The sequence below is a fragment of the Seriola lalandi genome, unplaced genomic scaffold (genome assembly GCF_002814215.2).
Source record: "Seriola lalandi dorsalis isolate HSWRI2012SDOR001 ecotype SW California unplaced genomic scaffold, Sedor1 jcf7180002052021, whole genome shotgun sequence".
Taxonomy (NCBI): domain Eukaryota; kingdom Metazoa; phylum Chordata; class Actinopteri; order Carangiformes; family Carangidae; genus Seriola; species Seriola lalandi.
The window spans coordinates 40,157-40,893 of NW_019522574.1; the positions used below are offsets into that span (position 1 = coordinate 40,157).

At 40.0% G+C, this 737-nt stretch overlaps 1 protein-coding gene across 1 annotated transcript in view; it reads left to right on the forward strand.

Moving 5' to 3' along the window:
- LOC111649801 (solute carrier family 71 member 1-like) overlaps nucleotides 1-83 on the forward strand; it is a gene marked incomplete at its 3' end in the record, with an annotated part of 16,541 nt that extends 16,458 nt beyond the window's left edge. Inside the window, exon 10 of the mRNA XM_023399494.2 lies at nucleotides 43-83. Within this exon, the coding sequence (XP_023255262.1) occupies nucleotides 43-83 (41 nt within the window). The remainder of the gene's footprint in view (nucleotides 1-42) is intronic.
- Nucleotides 84-737: the final 654 nt, after the last annotated feature.

Here is a 737-nt window from a genome sequence, read left to right on the forward strand (position 1 = left end):
ATCGGGAACAAGAACACGGTTCTTCTGGGTCTGGGCTTTCAGCTCTTCCAGCTGGCCTGGTACGGCTTCGGCTCCGAGCCCTGGTGAGTCCCGACGCCGTCGCCGTCAACTTCAGTTTGTGACAATTTATTTGGGTCATTTCTCACATTATAGATATTTTATTTATAAAGTATTGATAACCTGCCTGTCTCTCAGGAGCCATTCATTCACATTTGAAGACAATAATATATAGTACGGCTCCCACTAATGACTTTTGTCAAACCACTAATCTATTGACTATTTTATCAAACAGACAATTAATCAAAACGATTCATTTTCCTCCAGAAAATCTAAATGACATGATCAATAAGTCCAGACTCAGTTCTGAATATTTTCTCTAACACTTAATTCAGAGTAAATTCTGAGGCAGCAGCAGCGACTTCATGAGAGCATTTATCAGCTACAAGGACCAAAGACATTAAGAACCGGTGTTTGGATAAAGTTCTTACGGTTCTTTTACTTTTTGTCGCAGTAAAGTTCAGTTTCCAGTCGTCCTCAGTTATCAGTTCAGTTAGCAGAGCGAGCAGAGGACTGAGCGACCTGAATGATTAATACAAAACACATATATGGAGCTTTATAGTGACTGGCCGCCACAAATAAATCAATGTGTGGGAAACGATCTGTTGTCGTCCATTATGGCGACGAATCACAGCAGCACTAATAGATAGAAAATATTGATAATCTGCTTTGTTAATATC